Source organism: Nestor notabilis, unplaced genomic scaffold, assembly GCF_000696875.1.
Source record: "Nestor notabilis isolate BGI_N333 unplaced genomic scaffold, ASM69687v1 scaffold15894, whole genome shotgun sequence".
NCBI lineage: Eukaryota > Metazoa > Chordata > Aves > Psittaciformes > Psittacidae > Nestor > Nestor notabilis.
Genome location: NW_009925317.1, coordinates 436 through 19161, shown reverse-complemented (window position 1 = coordinate 19161; position 18726 = coordinate 436). Strand labels below are relative to the sequence as shown.

Here is an 18726-nt window from a genome sequence, read left to right as displayed (position 1 = left end):
CTTGAGCTGCCATAGCTTTTATGCACAGTTTGGGAATATCTGCTTCATATTACTCAGTCACAGAAAACCAATAGCCTTTTGTCCCCATGACTCTTATTTTATTCCTGGGTTTGGAAATTTAGCAGGTCTCCTGTGTTATTAGTATCTCGACTGGAGCTATCAGTCTTGCAGGAACCTCCAGGAAGTCTGCATTGGAACAATCACCCCATGTGGAGATTAGAATTTGGATGTGGTTATCACCACTTTGGCAAATAAAACAACTGGCTCCAAATAAAACCTGGCTCTAATCTAAACCGAAGGACTGCACTTGACTAAATGACAAGATGCACAAATGTGCATTTCTGCATTGCCTGGGGCTAATAAGAAAGGTTAACTCCTCTCACAGACCTTACAGCAGGTGGAATCAAGAATTCTCCACAGTATATGAAGATGTAAATTCTTCCAAGACCATTCACTTTCATAGTCAAAATGAAAACAAAGTCCTATTCAAATATATCAAGACAAACAGACCACACAACTTTGAAGTTTCCAGAGTTTTTGAGCCTTTCTCAAATTCTGATGAGTCCTTTTTTTCCCCCTTATACAGAGTCTTCAAGGACTAAGGTATCATACACTATTAAATCTCTCATCCATGTCATCTAATTTACTTGGTACACTCCACTGGAAAATAACGGACTCCATGATAAAGATCACAAATGCTATTTCAGGTCAGCCATGGGTTTTTCTTTTGCAGCTAAGATGAAAATAACAAAATAACTGAAAGTAAATTTAACATTAGCCAAGTCATGACTGCAGTTTCTGTATAACACCATGTATCTTTCCCTCCTCTCTTTGCCCACTCAGCTGAACAGAAATCTAAACTAACTTATTCATTTACCTAGTCCTGGCTACAAATACTGAAAGCCCAAACTGCTGGTTTAACTATAGTTTGCACTTGGTGAAGCAGAGGAGCTCCTGATCATAACAGTCATCAGCTTTTAAACAGTAATAATCAATGTATGTCAAGCTGCATCTCTCATAAAAATATTTTTTTTTGACATATTCTTTTGAAAAATATTTCTGATTTCAAAATGCTTTTCTTCAGCATCTGAAATTCTCAGTCCTGTCTAGCTTCCTTCAGGCTGTCAGACATGAGAAGCATTTAGCACAGAAAATTTAGTTCAGTATGAAATACTGAAAAGGTGATGTGTGGCCATCTACATTTAGGCATTCCTGGAATAACAAGAGAGGGTTGACAGCAGACAGATGAGCAGGAAGAGACCAGAGGCTTTAGATGCAAGGAATAAACTAATTTCGAAGATAAACAGAGGAGAGTTTTATACTTGACAAACCAGATAGGTAACAGGGAAGAGGTGAAAATAGAAGAAAAAGTAGTGGAAAGCCAAAGAGCAGGAAGTACACAGGGTTCCAACTATCCTGGGAATAATGTGTACTGGGACTATGTGCATTATGTTGAAAGTCTCAGCAAGAAGGAGGAATTAACTTGAGAATTCAATGACCAAGGTCAAAACATGAGATAAAAGAAAAGAGATTTAGCTTTATACAATCCTTGCAGATTATTTCTGCTTCAGCACAGTGTCATTGCTCTGCCTCTGCATGAGAAAGCTGGAACAATTTCCTTCTCTGCTGAGCTGGTAGAGATACTGCAGCTTGAAATAATGATTTTAATATGTTTTACGGGGATGATTTTTTCCATGATTACAAGATGCTGTGAACCAAATCTTTGTGATACTTCACTAAGTAAGGAACTAGTTAAATTGCTTATGACCTTCATTTGGGGGATATATTCAAAGACTACTTTTCATGAGTACCACAAATAATTTGGCTGTTCTGTATTTTCCATGTTTTCTCCTTTAAAATTATTACACATATCATCTCAGTGTTTCTTAGACCACTTCAGGTATGGTTCTTAGGGCTGGTATTTTGATACGTAGGTATGTCCGGGTTTGAAAGTTGGAATTATGAATTTCCATAGAAAATTTTTTATTAATTAAAATAAATAGAGAGGATATAGATGTGCACAGCTGCATTTTCTAGCTCCTTCCATCTTACATAGCTGCAGCATACTGCAACAAATCAAGATCACAGTTTTGTATTCTGGGTTGCTAATTACTTATTGCCTTTTCTAGCTTTAATCAATGAAGTGCTAAATCTAAGACAGACTAGTGTTCTCTGCTGTTAGGTGTAAATTAATTTTTACCAGTCACTTTCAGCCCCTGCACATTCTTTGCAGTGACTGCTTGATGAGTCTCTATTAAACTGTTTTTCTGGGGATAAGGAAGGTCATTTGAAGAAGGTGAATAGAAACTCACTGACATTTAGGAAGAAATTTTTCTCCATTTACAACCACAGCGTAAAGCTTTATCATATGAAATATGTTATACCTCAGGTCCCATAAATCTCAGAGTTATTTTCTTAGGCTCTTTCTCTTTAAACTTATTTTTTAGAAAAATACTTCAGAGGCTAAGAGCCCTGTGACAGTTCTGTGGCCCCCTGTGAGCTTTTACTGGACTGTTATGTCTGCTGAATTTCAAGAACAGTGGAAGAGTCAACCTGGTAAAAATAATAATTTATTCATTCTGTGCTGATGTTAAATGGACTCAAAGATGCAGACAAATCAAATGATTTTTCCATGAAAAGAACAACTAACAGCAGTATGGCTTTCTGTACCTCTCATCACAATCTATAACCCAGCCTCAGTGTGCAGATCTTCTTTCCGGGGCCCTAGGCTCAGACACGCAAACGTCCCTTTTCCTTTCTTCATGGCTTTCCCACAGTCATTCCATTTACAAGACTTTACTCCAAACCAGCAGTACAAAACTTACTGGGAAGACTGACTTTACTTTTCAGATAACTTTGTTTATTTGCCATATTTATAGTTGCTTCTCACTTAATTTTCAGTATTTGTCACTTATTCTACAGCCCATGGCTCTTAATGGACCTCCTCTGCAGCCCAGCTGATTGCAGCAGGAACCATCCTCTGAGAGCAATATAAATCTATTCCAGAGCAACTGCAGTTCCCAACATAAAACCAGGAATGTCTGAGAGTATATGGGCATGGAATATCCCTAGCTAGAAAGACATGGGTAAAAAGGTCACAGCTAGGCAGGAGGAAGGAACAGCACTGAAATCCTAGCTTCCTTGAAATCAGTGGGCTATTTGCTGTGGTCTTCAGAGATGCCAGTATTTCACCCATGGTCTTCACTTACATGCTTATAAATTTCAGATGCTGATTTTGTCATGAGATTCTTTCCTCTGTTATTTACAGAGCTGTCTGAATGGAAGTATTTTTTTCCCTCTTTATATACGGCCAGTGCCTTATTTACTGCACATATATAAAGTCTACACTGAATACATGGTTTAAAAATTCCTCTTGGCTGTTTTTCCTCACAAAACCTTATCATAGGAGTCTTTATATGTGCTATAAAAGCATCTTTAGATTGTTTTTGTGAAGCACTTACATTACCAGTTCTGTCTTGTAAATTGGAATGAGGAGCACAGTGAAATACACACAGATTTGTCTAATGCCCACGAATTCTAAGCTCTCAATTATGCATCGGTCTGATTTATTCAGAAATCACCAGTGTTGTGTGTTTAGAGCAAAGTTTCCATTCATTTTAGTTTCTGTTATGAGCTCCCACTATTTCTGCAAATCAAACTCCATTTCTTTTGAGGTAGGCATCCAAAAAAATAAAGTTCACTCAGATTAGTGGTCACCCACAGAAAGTCTGATCTAATTGCTAAAACTGTCAAAGGACATAGAGCAAAACCAGAAATCTATCTGCATTTCCTGAACTCACCATTTAGCATGTGGGGGACAAATGAGAGCTAAATATAATGCTATCCTCTCCACAGAGGAAGTTTAAACCTTCTTGGCCCACCTCACTTGGAAGCATCCTGACTACAATCCTCCAAACTTTTGGACTATTGGAAAATGCAAAGACAACTAAAAAATGCCAGATCAAAACTCACTGTTCCCTGCATGGGTGAAATATGCAATAAAGTCAATAGGAGTGCTGTCCGTCAAATGAGGACCAGGTTTTGCTCAGGTAACACATATATGCTGAAACATCATGTGCTGTTCAAGTACAGGTATGCACTAGGTATCAAGGATTTACTGATTTAACACATGACTTCATCCTTCTTGAAGTTTTCCTATGACATCATCTTTGAATGCTCTCATCGATTAAATTTCTATCTCTGTGAGGCATCCAACCTGTGGCTTTTGTGGATTGTTAAATTCAATGAAAGGTTTAGTGACAAACTGATTGGGATTAATCAATTGACTAAAACAACTGCATGGAGAATGCATGCAGAGAACAGGCCTGGAAGTGGTTTCTAGTGATCGGAAGTGGAGACATCATCAGTATGCTGATGATAAGAGAGATAACAAATAGCTTATCTAGGAGCTGATCTGGACCCAGGTGCACTACTCCATTCATATGCAAGTGATATGTCAGGAGTAAATGCATTTGTTGACTCAATCAACTGCAATTGACCATAATGAGTTGAATCTCTTCTGTGTATGCTAACCCGATGACAAATATTACAGGTCTTGAACCTAAGCCAGAAAAAGAAGCATTGAAAGAGATATTCGTGGGAAACTGCAGATAGGATTTTAAATATGATGCATAATGATGTACTTAAGATACATAAATTAACACAATCATTAATCCTAACTGAGATTTCCCTATGAATAGCCTGTTTGGTATTAAGGATTAGGGATATTTGTAGCTTTTGTCTAGAAAGAGCAGTTTTTTACCTGAAGTCCTCTTAAAAAAGGACATAAAAATCAGTGTTATGTCAGAGTCACAAATCCCTTGAGGATGGACAAAGACAAAATAAATGAGTCTTCATTGCCCAGGAAAAAAATTCTCAATTATAAGGAACCTGACTCAAAAAAATTGGATTTAAAGGTAGCTGTAACTAGAGTGGGTATTCCATAATGCAGTTTTTATTAGTCACATCTTCCTGTATGGCAGAAATATTTCCTGTTGCTGAAGATATTTCTTACAACCTGTTTGTATACATTACCTAGAAATAAAAAACATAGAGAAACAGTGATCTGCAATGCTCAGTGCAAGGGCCAGAGTAAACAACCTTGGCATTTGGACTCTCCAGGTGCTCAGCTCCACAGGGCCTCCTGCCAGTTTCTACTCTCACTATGCCTTAACACTTTTCTCTACCCTGTATAGTCCCTACATAGCATGCGTGACAGGGATGCATTCATTGCACAAGTGCCTCACTGCATGGTCCTGGAGGAGACGAGCAATAAGGGCCAAGGGCTACTTGGGTCTTTAGACAAAGAGATGTTCAGCTTCCCAAAGTGAGTCTAAAATGATAAACCTAAAAGAATAGCAGTGAAGAATCCAGGTAGTGGAATAAGGCTCTGGGACCCAAATGCCAGTGGACGTCCTCAGAAGACAGGGCCGTCCTACTTTTGCATTTACATTCAGGTACTTAGAAATCTGCTTTACCAGCAAGCGAACATCTGGGTGAATATTTGCATCCATATTGAATTTGGTATAAGGTAATACACTAAGTGCTCAGCCAAGGATGATTAGTACAGCTGAAAGCCTGAGGGAAACTCTTTATAAAGGTTAAAGTGTACTTGTGGTGACATTTCCAAATGCAAGCTCAACAGTTACACACCCTTCATAACGTGCACAAGCTGGTTCTTCCTGCAAAGCCTGCAAAAGAAGGAAGAGCACGAAAACCCCAGGTAATTATAGCCTAGGGGCCCATTATATATTATATTAATTTCCAAATCTGTTTCTGCAGACAACCCTACCACAACACCAGTGCAGATTTTGCTGGGCACCATTAAGTCCTGGCTATGCTGTAACTGTGATTGTAAATCCTGAAGTTACTTCTCAGCTCTCTATCCAGGTAAAAAGTCCATTAAAGCAACAAGAAAGTTTTGCACCAAGAAAGATTAAATATAGCAGCTCTCATATCTTTTCTGCTGGAGACACCACTTCTTGGCCTTTGAGCTGCCTCTGTGATAGGAGTGTCACTCCTCATTTGAATTTCTGGAGGGCTTGCAGTGCTCACAGAGCGGTCATACAGCTCTCTCAACCCTACACAGGACATCCACTAAGATGACATAATAGTTTGGATGTGACTGAAACCGCTGACCACACCAGCGAGTGGCTGCTCCATGACGTCTCTATTACCCCTGCTCCAGCATAAAAAGTAAGAATATTTTATTGCCTTCAGTGCAGATTTTCTTAACTCAATGAAGACCTTTTGCCAATTCATATTGACTGATGTGAAGTCATCAGTGACTGAGTAAATGAAGCTACACTCTAGTATGTGGGTTTGGTCATCCATTTTGACAAGCAAATAATAGTTTAGTTTTCATCATAGTGTGTTACTGAATGAAAATAGCTAGCAAAAAAAAAAAAGAAAAAAAAGAAAAAGATCTGATTTCACCACAGAAAATGAGAAGAGACATTCAAAAAGACTTACTGGGTTTGTAAAAATAACAAAGAACTGAGAAGCTCCTACCCCAGTTTTACTGTTCTTTTGAAATGGAGGACAAACCAATTCTAGACTCAAGCATTTTTAATCTGAATACATACATCAGAACTGAAGCCCTACCATTATTCCATTATGTAAACCAATAACTTCCAAAGGCAGAGTGAAAGCTAGGATCAAGGACTCTTATCTCCAGTGCTCATCTGAGACCGAGTCCAGAAAAATATGTATTTTGCGCTTCACTATTCCACTGAATTTATATTCCACAGATTAATTTACAAGAACTTCACTCAGAGACACAAAACAGAAGAGAAACTAAGGTGGAAGCATCAGTTAACATTAGTTGCTCACATACGTTCTGAATTCTCACACCCTTACCTGTAGCAGCACTGGACACTGTTGGCCACTGTTGATCAGGCCCTCCTGGTCCTCCACGTAGGATTCCTGCTTCTTCCATATGCACAGCACTGAAGAAGCACATATCATCATTAGATTATACAGTTCCCTTCTGCCCTGGCTTTAAAATCTCTCCCTTTCTTGCTACTCTTCAAAAGTCATAGCCATTTGTAGTATTGCATGATGATAACAAATTCTGCTGGAGCATGGAGAACTAACTGGTTTGACTTGCACAAATTATCTTTGATTATTTACTAAAACATAGTTGTGGCACAGCTTGTAAAAAAAAAAAAACAACAAAACCCCCCCCCCAAAAAACATACCTGCAGGACACTTTGCTTTCATTGACTGGAAGTCACCAACAAGGAAGTTACACACCTATTTTACTGTTACAAGCAAATGACAAAATGTTGGTGGGGTTAGTTCTAAGCTGCTGTCATTGTGCTCCCAGACTGTTTATTCATTTTGAATAAAGCAGTCAGAGATTAAAAAAACCTCAACACAATAGCAGAAACATAAAAGGAAGAAACCAGTTTGCCCAACAGACCACAGAATCAAGCTTGCTCTCACTTCCTCTCCTTCTGGTCCCTGAGGTTTAGGTTCCTTTGCACACAGCAGCACAAAGTCAGCTGGAAAAGGGACATAGCCCTCACCCACATGAAGCACAGTCTAAGGGATGGTCAGTCTGAATCTGACTGTTCAGCCCTGTGGATAATGGATAAAAGGTGATGACTACAGTCCCACTGCAACAACAATTTTGGGAAAAGCAACCTGCCCTTTGTAGTGCTACCAGGAACTACTGCAGCCCTATAATTGCATCTAGACCTATAAGGTAGTCTTATTAATCACACCAGATTACACCCGAATATAAAACTAGTTTTCTAATCTGCTCAGGAAAGGAGAGAAAAAATATTATTTTATTTAGGCTTTAGAAAAATAACTTTATTATAATTCTATTTTTCCAGGTGTCCTTAGTAGCAAATAATAGCAGAGACTGCTTGCCATGTTAGGCAGAGGACACCGTCCTCTAAAGAAGTTCGGTCTAAAGAAATTCAGACACAGTCCCACTTTTCCTTTTTTGAAAATCTTTCTCATATCTTCAAAATACCCTTTAAATTACATTAATCATCTTGATTGCATCATGTGGTTAATAAACTGCGGGAGCAACACACTTTTATGGTAACGAGAAACAAGATAGAAAATACATCAATGCTGCAGAGAGTCTACAGAAACGTATCAGTACTGGTGATTAAAGGAAGCTTTAAAGTAAATAGAAAGTACATAATCACAGTTAAATAATTCAATATTGTAGCAATTATGCCTTGACAGTCAACATATCCAAAGGCAGGAAGAAAACACAAAAAAAGCACAGATCTATAGCAGTACAGTAACAACGTAAGATACAGTCAGACTGAATCTGTAACATTTGGAGACTGGAAGTGACAGCAGCAGAACTTGGTTGCTTTCCATCTCAGCATACAGCTATCCTCAGACTAAGGCATCAGAGGAGCCAGACAGCTTTGTCCTTTTCACAGAGGACAAACACAATTCCCCTTCATGTGGGGAAACATCACACATACCTTTGCATTCCTGCCCTTAGGGATGCAGAGTAGCGCCAGTCAGGATTAGGATGTTTTGGCTGTAGAAACAAAAGCCCAGGAGAATGTCGTTAACATATGTTAAACACGTTGAAAAGGATATGCATTTGACTAATTTTGTCAGAAAAGTCTATCTGGAAATACTCTATTTTTGTGAACAATTTTTCTACAAATCTAGAGAGACTTTCAAATGGACACACAGAGAGTGTCTCTAATAGAGAAACTTGTTTGAATGCCAAGGCCTTTGGCTAGAGATGATCTCTGTGGAATGACATTTAGTGCTGGAAACTGGTGGACAGTCATTTTGTACATTTATCAACATTCTGGGCATAGGAAAAAAAACCAACATCTTAAATCCATAAAACATGTTGTTTGTTTTCCTTATTAACTGAGGAAACTCAAGCTCCTGCACTGAATAGCATCTGTCTGAGGATATATAAAATGCAGCCCCCCGTGAAGGGGACATGCAGGACGTCTGTCAGCTCTGAGGTTTCTGCTGGCATTCAGTGTACTGCAGAGGACTGCACTAGATTGTATCAGATTTCCAGACTGCAGCAAGTCTTTTATCAAAGGCAAACACCTTCTTTCATAATACCAAGAACCACTACATTTTCCATATTCATGGAAGTGGAAAATAGCCAGCAATACCCTTTGACCAACGAACCTCAGCATACACTGCAGTGCTGCAGAATGGTTTGCTAAATAAGGAGATAATTAAGAAATCCTCAGTTGGTCAAAAATTGCTCCAGAAAACCTTTTTTTTACATTGTCAGGGGACCATCAAAATAATTTTCAACTCCAGCAAATGAATGAAGGTTCAGGTCTTTTAAAATTAAGCCCTAAATGCACAACAAGGTTCTTTCTCAGGATTCTCAAGACATTATTCTGTAAGAGATATTGCAGCCACTGTTTAACTTCAGGCTCCTGAATTCAAAGAGAAATTATGTCCAGAAAAATAACGGACTACACTCACTCCTAGCGTCTTGTACAGTGCCAAACACACAAATAATATACGACAGTAACGGTTTAATTCTCTTAAGTTATTGGAGGCAGAACAGAAATGAATTTGGTCCCATTACTTGAAAGAGAAAAAGAAAGTGTTGAATGCTCTGAATCATTTAAAGCCAACTCGGTGTTTTCTCTTGAGGTTTGCGCTATGCTTTTCCCTGGATCAATAGGTTTTATTCAAACAAAAACGGAGCAATTACAACTTATACTATTGCTCCATTACCGTATTTCTTGGGCCCAGCATCACTCAGGAGTGAGATGCTCTCGGATGATGTGCATCCTACTATTCTTTATGGTCCAAGTTATGCAAAAAGGAGGAGCCTGCCATTTGCAACTACACATTAAACATCTGTGCTAAGCAATTTCCTTCCCATCTAGCCCCCAGTTCCCTGGTATACTCAGGTTCTGCTGAGTTTAGCAGAAAGTGGCTTCCAGTGTTTTGTGTTCATTCCATTTTGGGCCCAGTCCCAGGGACGCCAGAGCAACTCTGAAGTCAACCATGTAGTAATAGTCAATGAATGAGGATAGAAAATAATACATTGATCAGACCCACTTATGAGTTTTATTTTCTTGATATATGAAGGGTTTTGACACCAGAAGATTTGGCTTTTCCTCTGCTGGAGATTTTCTCACAGCAGAGGAACTGCCGGACTGAGGGTGGAAGGAAAGCCCCTTTGTCTTTTCGCAATGGGGGAGGTGCAGGTTAGTGACTTATACAGGTCTATAGGCAGTGTGAGGAAGAGGAATCTTACCACGGTCCCAGGCAAAACACAGATGAAGTGAGATTACATCGAAGAGCTGTAAAAGTCTAATGTGAGTTGGGTAGAGTGAGAAAAGAAGAAAATGGCCACTTGCTCACAGTACATAGATTTTTGTTTGTTTGTTTGTTTGTTTGTTTGTTTTTCAGCTGAGAGCTTTCCAGCTCTTGGCTAGAAGACATAAATCTATGGGTTTTTTTGCAGTGGGAACTTTCAGACACCAGATCATAAATGGGTGACAATGGCAGGAGAAACTCATCAGTTAGGACTTCATCATTTCTTCACTTCACATGCATGGACCCACATTCATCATGTCAATATAACACAAAGAGCAGCAATTAGGAGATTGTGGTATTTTCAAGGGTTACTATCTGCAAGTTGTGGCATCTTGTGGCTACTCCCAAACAGTTCTCCGCTTGCTACTACTCTTCAAGCAGGGCTGTAGTGCTGCTCCCAGAGGAGCAGAAGAAGGAAGGAGGAGACAGGATCATAAAAATATACTCTGGAGATGGAAAGATCTATTGCCACAACTGACTTTTAGACCTTTGAAAAGCTGGGGTTTTGTTGTCGTTGGTTTTGTTTCTAACTGTGAAAAATTCAATGTCTGGAACTTCTCTTATTTTTAAAGTCCTCACAGGAAGAACAGGAGGAGCAGGCAGTTGGGTAGCAGCCTGCCTTTGTTCAGACCTATTCACATTCAGTTTTACCATGTGCACACTGCTTGACTGGGAACCTTAAGACCCCAGCAAGAGACACATGTATGTCCCACGCTTGTGCTACAACAGGCTGATGTCCTGTGACTGGCAAAACTGGTGGAATTCCAATTTTGTCAGTGTAACTGGCTTGTCCTTTTGTTCTACTGTAGACTGTAATTCTTTAAGATATCTGTCATAAGACAACAGCTATTTCAATACATCTTTAAATAACATTGGGCAATTAGGATCAAGAAAGGCAAAAAACCAGGACCAATAATAGAAGTGACAGCATAGCAGAGGCAGCAAACCTGATCGGCATTATCTTTCCCCAGATCAGACACAGCAGTGCTGCTTTCTATACCCCCATCAGGCATTCACAGTCTACCTGGTTGAGTTGGCTTATATCTCTGGCTAAGAATAGTCCACCTTTACCAGATGACCCACTGAAATCTGCCACATTGACACATACTGTCACCCAGCATATAGTCACATTGCCAAGACATGATATGGCCCATCTCAAAGTAGACATGTGCCTTCAGCGCAGTCCCAGGGGACAGGAGTCTGCCCAGGAGCTGTCAATGGGCTCCTCTGCAAAGCCCTGTCACAGACTTTGCTGTGAGAAGTGTAGCTGTGCCATAAATCGACACCACCAGGAGAAGGCACAGCTGGCCAGGAAGCATGAGTACAGAGAGGAAACCCAAAGAGGAATACAGACATTGAAGAGTTCCAGATACTTCCCAGTTGTACTTCCTGTACTCTTACTATGTCACATCATGTTGATGAAAATATTATTGTTCCTTTAAGCTCCTTAGCTCCCAACTCACTACAAGACCCTGTTTATCATGTGCCAATCCATTCTACTAACTTTAAGGTAATCTTAGCCTCAGAGACTTTTTGAGGCCATGTATCAAGCCCAGCGGTCCTGTTCTTGGCACTCATCAGCTGAGGTGAGAAAAATCACACAATCCAGCACAGAACTAATCAATCATTTCCTCTTTCTCCCATCACCTACTTTTTCTGATTTAGTAACAGCTCACATCATCATACTTGTGAGATGAGTCAAAATCTATCCAGGCACCTACAGAAGTGGTTGTCGCCACACCAGGTAAACACCTCATGCCAACATTCCAGTCAGCAAGGTTACATTCTGCCACCCACATAACCACAAGTATTATGTAACTAGTAATAAACAGCCAACCCTAACAGAAAATCTGATAAGCAAAGTGAATGTAATATAAAACACAGCCACACAAGTAGCAAAAAAGCTCATGCAAAATTTCACACAGTTGTTTTCAAATGGCACAAAATGGGTTAATTTAAGAATCATTGCATTAGTTCATGGAGAATAAATTTAGTTGAAAGTACATTGTTACAAACATTTTGCTCAGTTCTCTTTTTTAGCTGACACTTCAACATGGTGAGGATTTGTCCCTGGGACAGAAGGAATTCCTAAAATTTGTTAATGTTGTCCTGCCGTGAAAATCAATACAGGGCCTGCTAGAGGTAGAGAAGTGTGAATCAAATACTTGCAAACAATTATCAGATGATAAGACTGCTAAAAACACCCCACTCCATTCCTATTTTCACACAAATGCACAACAGAATGATATAAGGTATATTTATCAAATACATCTGCTTTGAAGCAATAATAAAAGGCCTTTCAGAACCCCTGACCGCATACAGCTCTGCTTGTTTTCCAATGAGTCACAACTAACAGATGTGGGGAAATGGAGCCTTCTATTCCTGATCTCCTTCTGTAAATATTTAGAATTAATTTGATGTGGAACAAACTATTTATAGACTTAATATGTATATATCATACAAGAAACCAGAATGGAAACTGGAAAAGGGTGTAATTCAGAAATCCAAATATTTTATCCCCAGCATGTTCATTTCCATTCCTAACTGAGAAAACGAAGGTGAAAGAAAAAGGCAAGTGCTCCTGTAAAGTATCTTTAATGAGAGCCAAGAGAAGAAAAATGCCTCTGCTTAAGATTGGATGCAAATTTCTGCTGGCACAGCAGAAAGTATCAAACCAAGAGCGTGACTGTGCTGAAGCACAGAGCCGTGTCCCTGCTTAGTAGAACAGGTTCAGATGCTGCTACTAAACAAAAGAACGTACATTTATAGTTAACCTTTACAATGTCAGGGGGCTGGAGAATTTCTTAAAGGCTTAAGTTCTTGAACCGAGATTGTAAGATATTCCACCTTTAATACCTTTAAAGCCTCTGTGAGAAATCTCTTGGAAAGACTGCTCCAGGCAATACTGTAGGTTTACTGGATTTAGACATTTCAAAATATGCTTGCATTTTAGAGCACTATCAAGATGTACTCACCACAAGTGTTGGTTTTTTCCTGTATGTTTAGCAAGCTGGTTTCGAAGTGCAAAATACAAAGAGGCAGGAGCAGAGCAATCAGCCATAAAACTCCAATGAACCCCTGAGAGCTACTGTCACTAATGTGCAGCTTTTGTTTCGCTTTCTGAAAAGTGCCTGTAGAGCACCATGCAAATTTATTTCTGAACATCACATGAAACATCATATTTGTCAGACAGATGTGTCACCACACAAAAAAGGGTGAAAGGGAAGGTATAATAAGAAGAGTTTATATCTAGTTCTATGAAGTATCCAGGCTGCTCACTCATCATTAGGAATGTGTCAGGCTGCCTCCTGGGACAGAAAACTCCTGTTAAAACCTGTTGGCTTCATTGTTATTCCCTGCATTGAAGGGAAAAGGTTGTCATAAGATGCAAGACATAATGGGTGAGCTTAGCTGTAGAGTAGATAAGAACAAGACAGGAGAGATGAAAAGACAAACCAAGGACCAGAAGCTACCCAGACATCACTCAGCCTCTTCACAGGCATATGAAAAAAGGGACACCAGACTAAAGCACCAAAACCTTTCCTGAAACTGACAGATCACTGCTGCAGCAGTGCCCAGTAACAAAAACACATCTTCACACACCCTCTTGATAGCTGAGTGCACCCCCCTTTCAAAAGGCTGGAATTCAGGCTGCCCAAAAACACACACACCAGCAACAAAGCCACAGTATTTTGCTCTCTTTATATGTTGCCTGCCTCATCAGCTGCAGCAGTTACCCAGATGATGAGAGAACGATACCCATTAACCCTGTTTTCTCATCCTTATCACCAGGCTCCTGCCAGCAATACCCATTTCTAAGGTTTTCAGTGCAGCTGTGACCACCAGTAAGCTTTTACAAAACACACTTGGTTTGAGAGATTCTTATAAACCTATAACTGACTGTACAAGCAAGCAGGGTGTCTGCAGAAGCACAGGATGTCTTGCATAAACAAGCTCCCATTCCACCTCCACAACACCAGCAGTGCAAGTCAGAACACTTGTACGGCTGGTATTGTGGGGTGCTTCAACAGGTAAAAAGTGCTTCAACAGGTATAAAGAATTCCCTACCTAACCTTAATACACTGGGTTTCCCCTTCCACTGTTTCCTCGTGGAAAGTTAAGTCAGTGATGACTTAGTGTGAAGTAATTATTAACATCTTTGACCTTACTGGTAAATATGAAAAGGACTAAGACTTTATTGTACCAAGTGTCACTGAGATTAATCCCAAATAACTTTGAAATATTTTCTCTCTCACTGTACAAACAACATTTACACAATACTAGCTTTTGTGAAACCCTGCATACAATATGCAGGCATAGAAAGCCCATTCACCTTGTCCCATCCTCATCACCGAGCAACTAATAGAAGACTAGTTTCCAAAAACTGGAATAAAAAGGACCTATTCACATTATCCAAAAGTAACACATCTGCAATGAACTTTGTAAATCAATGTGAGGACAATGATGCTTGCTGTTACAGTTCACAGGTAAAGACATGGGCTTTTAAAGCCTGATTAAAAGTTCACTTTAACTGAAAGAAAAACAGTTCTCTGAAGATCTGCTAGTACAAAGATCATTATTCTTAAAAAGTGTCATTCAGTGCTGCTAAGAATGGGTGGCAGCTTCAGTGCACATGCCGAGCTTGAAATAAGAGAAAGGCATGATTTTACAGTATGCAATTAACTAGGAGCTAGTAATTAGTGAATGCCATTACATTCACCCATTTTCTCACGTACACCTGCTTTGCATCTTCATAGTATGTGCTACCACAGGACAATTTAAGAAGCAGAGACCTAAAAAACCAACTTGTGATTAGTAGAACTTGTCAGAATTTCACCTCTGTTTCAATCATGCAGATCTATTTGAATAATTGATTCCTCTTTTTGCTCCTAACCCCACACAGGTATTCATTAGTTTGTCCTATACATCTCTTTACTTTCATACTCCAAGTTTGGGCTGGCTTTGCTGCTGCTGCACTGGTGTTCAAAACTTGCTAATTCATTGCATTCAATTGAGTGATTTCCAAATGTAGTAAGAATCTGCCTGTTAAATTACTTTCCTACTAGTCTTGCATACAAAGTGAAGCTATTTTCAATTATTGCTTCTCTTTTTTCCCTAGAAAAAGCAGATTCAGGGGGTATGTTTCACTCTTTGATTCTCCAGCAGATACGCTTACACAGTATCACTCACATTCCCTCCTATATCAAATAGATTCCAGGCATTTTGTTATACTCTGAAAGACTTTAAGGTATAAAAACTGTACCTTAAAAAAAAGAAAAATATTCCATACCCTGCCACTGTGAATTACAGAAAAACACTGCATTAATTTTAGATGGATTAATGTTGAATGGGTGATCATTACTCTCTAAAAGCATTTTTATGAAAGACTTGCTTAGTCCTTAAGATTTGTGCATGTTTGTGTAACTAAACAAGAGTTGCAAAAGATGCTAATATCTTCATAGGTAAAGAAACATAAAGAAATAAATGATATTTCTATGGCAGAATAGTCAAGGCTCCTTTCTATTCCACCACAGTAACTCCCCTAGATTTCCCATGTCTGGAAACACAGCACAAATTAGTGCATGAACTAATCTTATGCCTGCCACAATCATAGGACACAAACACACACTAATCACACAATTTTCCTTTTGTGAACCAGAATCAGTCTCTTTTGTGAGTTCTTCTGGGTTTAGTTCCAATATGTGTAAAAAGGAAACTGTACAGAGCATGCAAACACACACTGACTGCAGACTGCCTGTATGCTAGAATAAAGCAACCATTAATTCTTCACTGTGGGAAAATATTGAAAAGGTTAATATGCTGCTGGTCAAACCATAGGTATTAAAGAATTTTCAGTAGCAACCCAGCAGGTTAGAAGCTGTCACACTGTAACATAATGACAGGAACTTGCCATAATTCTCTACAAAGATGTCACTGCCCAGAAAGCATGAAATGTGACACTGGGTAGAACAAACATTATCAAAGGAGGGACTGCAGTTTTCAGATAACTAAAATATGCCCATATTAGGATGCAAATCATATGTTATTGCAACGATCTAAATTCAACAGCTTTGTCTAGTCATGAAACCAGTGAAGTAGAAGACATCCATAACTGCCATATCTATTGACTTCCAGCCTAATCACTTTTTCTTAATTTATATTTTCCTGCAACATTAGTTTCAGCATCCAAAATTTAAGACCTCATGTGTTATTCCCTAGCATGCTGTGGCAGCAGGCAATTTTAGATTTGTAAGAGAAAAGGGAAGGAGGCAACACTGAGTACAGCATACACTGCAAAAATGAAGTGAATCTCAAACAACAGATGCACATACTGAACTTACCAAACAGACCTGAAAGACCCAGTATTTACCTAGAAACAAAATGCATTGCACAGATTAAATTTATTAGAACCATGTTTCATAGCTATGCGTGAGCAAGCCTGAAAGGGAATACACTTTAATCTGAGTTTCCAATTTGAACTTCTGCTTAAATACAGATTTGTTCAGAGCACTATGCTGGCCATTTATCAATGTAGCCTCACCTCGTTAGGCGTAATGGAGTCATTTTTAAGTATGATCAGGTTTTGTGCGCTCTGCCCACTCTGTCCTGTCAGATGCCTCTCAGTCATGACTGCAGAGGGACCAGTAGTTCCTGTTGGGCCACAGGTATTGTAAAACATAAAAGTGTCACTTCCCGAGCCTGCTGTTAGGCATGCCTTATAGCAGTAGGTCTTAGTGAGAGACCCATTGCCCCTCACTTCAATAAAATGGGGTTGTACTTTTAAACCATGAGGCAACCTAGCATCGATGTTGTTGTTGGCCTGCTTGTATAATTCAGTAGGGGACCGTTCTCTGACCCCACAGAACCCTCCACAGCATGAGTCCCCATACAGACTGTATCTGTAGCACTTGATAACAGTAAGCCCAATGATTGTGAAAAGGAAAACAAAGGAGATGGCGCTCAAAGCAATAATGAGATAAATAGTGATCTCTGAGTAATTGCTTGGACTTTTTAAGTGCCTTCTTTTATCAGGGATGATTTTGGAAACTCTGTCCACCACGGCAACAGTGATGGCTACTGATGAGGACATCGGTGGTTCTCCATTGTCTCTCACCTCCACCGTCAGGTTGAAAGTAGGTGTGCTGTCCTCCCCCAGTTTGCGAGTAGTCCTAATCTCCCCAGTATGGAGCTCTACCCTGAACAAACCTGGATCTGAGGTTTGCACCAGGTGGAAGAACAACCAGGCATTTTGTCCTGAGTCCCCATCAATGGCTATAATTTTGGTTACCAAATATCCAGCATATGCCGAGCGTGGGATCATCTCCAGGGCTGCTGAAGTGTTGGTTGAGGTAGGATACAGAATCTGTGGAGCATGATCGTTCTCATCTACCACATAGATGTAGACAGTGACAGTGCTGCTCAGTGGTGGAATCCCAGCATCCTGAGCCTGGACAACCACCTGGAATTCCCTTAGTGTCTCATAGTCAAAGGACCTGACAGCATACATGTTGCCACTGTCAGATTTAATGGAAACATAGGAAGTTACAGGTAGCCCTTCAATCTCCCCATCTAGTAGAGAATAGGACACATAGGCATTTTCAGCGACATCTGGGTCAGTGGCTTTGATAGTGCACATAAAAGCTCCAAGGGGGTTGTTCTCAGGGATGTAAACTGAGTACACAGGTTCCTCAAAGCGTGGAGGATTATCATTGATGTCTGAGATCTCCACATGGATCACCTTCTGGGAGGAGAGAGAGGGCGTCCCAGAGTCAGTAGCTGTAACTGTGATGTTGTAGGCTTCTGCTTTCTCATGGTCCAGATTGCCCTGGGTCACCAAGGTATAGGAGTTCTTGAAAGAGTTGAGTGTGAAGGGGAGGCCAGGGGGAATACGTAGGCTCACCTGCTTGTTCAGCCCTGAGTCCTGATCAGTAACACTCATCAGGGCCACCACAGTTCCGGCTTTTGCATCCTCTGGAACTGGGCTGTACAGGGAGGTCAGGACCACTTCAGGAGCATTATCATTGGCATCCACAATGTTGACCAGCACCTTACAGTGTCCAGCCATAGAGACAGGGCCCTGATCAGCAGCTTGCACATAGATCTCATAGGAGGATGCTTCTTCGTAGTCCAAAGTACCATTAACCCGCACCTCCCCTGAGTGTGGGTCCACACTAAAGAGCTGCCTCACCTTCTGTGGGGTGTAGCTGCCAAAGGAGTAGACCACTTCCCCGTTGGAGCCCTCATCAGGGTCTGAGGCATTGAGTTTGACCACTAGCGTGCCAGGCAGGGCATTTTCCAGAAGGCTCACGGTGTAGGTGGAACGGTCAAAGGTAGGTGGGTTGTCATTGGTATCCACAACACGCACAGAGATCTGGGCTGTACCAGACTTAGGCGGGCCCCCACCATCCACAGCAGTGAGCACCAGCTGCT

The 18726-nt window shown here is 40.3% G+C and overlaps 1 protein-coding gene across 1 annotated transcript in view; it reads right to left on the bottom strand.

Moving 5' to 3' along the window:
• The window catches only part of PCDHAC2 (protocadherin alpha subfamily C, 2), a 42719-nt gene that overhangs the window by 23569 nt on the left and 424 nt on the right, over positions 1–18726 (bottom strand). Inside the window, exons 2-4 of the mRNA XM_010013009.1 lie at positions 16838–18724; positions 8457–8515; positions 6859–6947 (exon numbers count right to left, since the gene is read on the bottom strand). Coding sequence (XP_010011311.1) covers positions 6859–6947; positions 8457–8515; positions 16838–18724 — 2035 coding nt within the window. The remainder of the gene's footprint in view (positions 1–6858; positions 6948–8456; positions 8516–16837; positions 18725–18726) is intronic.